Source organism: Sus scrofa, unplaced genomic scaffold (genome assembly GCF_000003025.6).
Source record: "Sus scrofa isolate TJ Tabasco breed Duroc unplaced genomic scaffold, Sscrofa11.1 Contig47, whole genome shotgun sequence".
NCBI classification, from domain to species: domain Eukaryota; kingdom Metazoa; phylum Chordata; class Mammalia; order Artiodactyla; family Suidae; genus Sus; species Sus scrofa.
The window spans coordinates 14,758-16,413 of record NW_018085219.1 but is presented as its reverse complement, the minus strand read 5'-3'; the positions used below and the strand labels follow the sequence as shown (position 1 = coordinate 16,413).

Here is a 1,656-nt window from a genome sequence, read left to right as displayed (position 1 = left end):
TCAGCGGTTTGTGTGCCACGGTAGAAATCAGAATGGCCCACGAGTGACAGGTGTCTACCGTGACGAAACTGATGCAATGAAGAGACATCTTCGTAAAGGCCATCCAACCGACCAGCATCAGGACCCTCATGCCTGCCTTGGGCACCTGCCACTTTGAGGCCATGCGATGCCATCGCCGCTTATATACTAGGAGGCCATGCAAATAGGTTCCTCCCTCAGCAGATAAAACCAGCCCTGCCATCACCCTGCAGCTCTGGCAAGGAGCCCAGCCCCAGGATCCCGTTCTGTGATCCGGAAAGAACACAGACCACCCGCCATGGAGTTTCGGCTGAACTGGGTGGTCTTGTTTGCTCTTTTACAAGGTAAATCCTATGGGGGGGGGGAGAAAAAAGAGGATTGGAGGGCACCTCAGTGGGTGTGTGACAGTTTTCTGACCAGGATGTCTTTGTGTTTGCAGGTGTCCAGGGTGAGGTGAAGCTGGTGGAGTGTGGAGGAGGCCTGGTGCAGCCTGGGGGGTCTCTGCGACTCTCCTGTGTCGGCTCTGGATACACCTTCAGTAGTTATGGCATGAGCTGGGTCCGCCAGGCTCCAGGGAAGGGGCTGGAGTGGCTGGCAGGTATTGATAGTGGTAGTTATAGTGGTAGCTCCTACTACGCAGACTCTGTGAAGGGCCGATTCACCATCTCCAGAGACGACTCCCAGAACACGGCCTATCTGCAAATGAACAGCCTGAGAACCGAAGACACGGCCCGCTATTACTGTGCAAGAGGCACAGAGAGGGGAAAGCAGTCTGAGCCCAGACACAAACCTCCCTGCAGGGACACTGGGTCTGGGCTGCAGGGCGCACTCAAAACCCACAATCACTATGTGTGTGTTTCATGCCCAAGAGCTGGTGCAGAGGGAGTTGGAAGGCTGGTTTCCTGCCAGGGTCTGGGGCTGCCTCTTCATGTAGCATCTCCCTGGGGATCCTCTTTGGACACATGATTCTGTGCTTACACTACAGGCTCTGCAACACAAAGGCCCTCTGAGACAGGAAGAAACACTATCGTGTCATGCACAATAGACAGAGAGTAATTTACGATTTCAATTCCTGATTGTTCTCGTCCAAATATTGAAAAAATGGAGCAGGTTCAGACATACCACACTGGCTTTAAGCAGAGGGAATCATAGACTTGCTTCCTCCTTTGGAATCTCAGTCCTTGCTTGCTGTTAGGTTGGCAGACACTGCCAGGGTCGTGGCTCCTTGCTTTCCTGTAATTCTGATGCATGCAGAGCCTAAAAGCAGGGTATCACACCAGGACCCTCCCGGGCCCCCAGGAATGATGCCAGGTAGAGAGGACATGGGTGGAGTGTCCTTTCTCGGCTTTGCTTCCTGGTCCAATACACTCTCCTTCGACAGAGGTGAAGCCTGCATCCTGTTCTGCTCTGTGGGTGACATGGTGACAAATAGGAACCATGAAAATTATCTCAATCAACACGTAGATAATTGGTCGGGAACGGTTACACTCAGGCAGATGATAACATGTGGATTTTCTGCAAGTGCTGTAAACCAATGGGCAGGATCCCGCCTTCACCACACAGTCCGAGGTGAGCACTAGATAGAATGAGATACACCCCTGCTCTCTCATTCCAGGAAGCCATCACTGCAACCTCACT

The 1,656-nt window shown here is 52.7% G+C and overlaps 1 gene segment (V, D, J or C); it reads left to right on the top strand.

The window, feature by feature from the left end:
• Positions 1–207: 207 nt before the first annotated feature.
• Positions 208–999, top strand: LOC110258834. The segment is given in 2 exon segments: positions 208–362; positions 458–999. Coding segments are annotated over 2 exon segments (573 nt in total).
• The last annotated feature ends 657 nt before the right edge of the window (positions 1,000–1,656 follow it).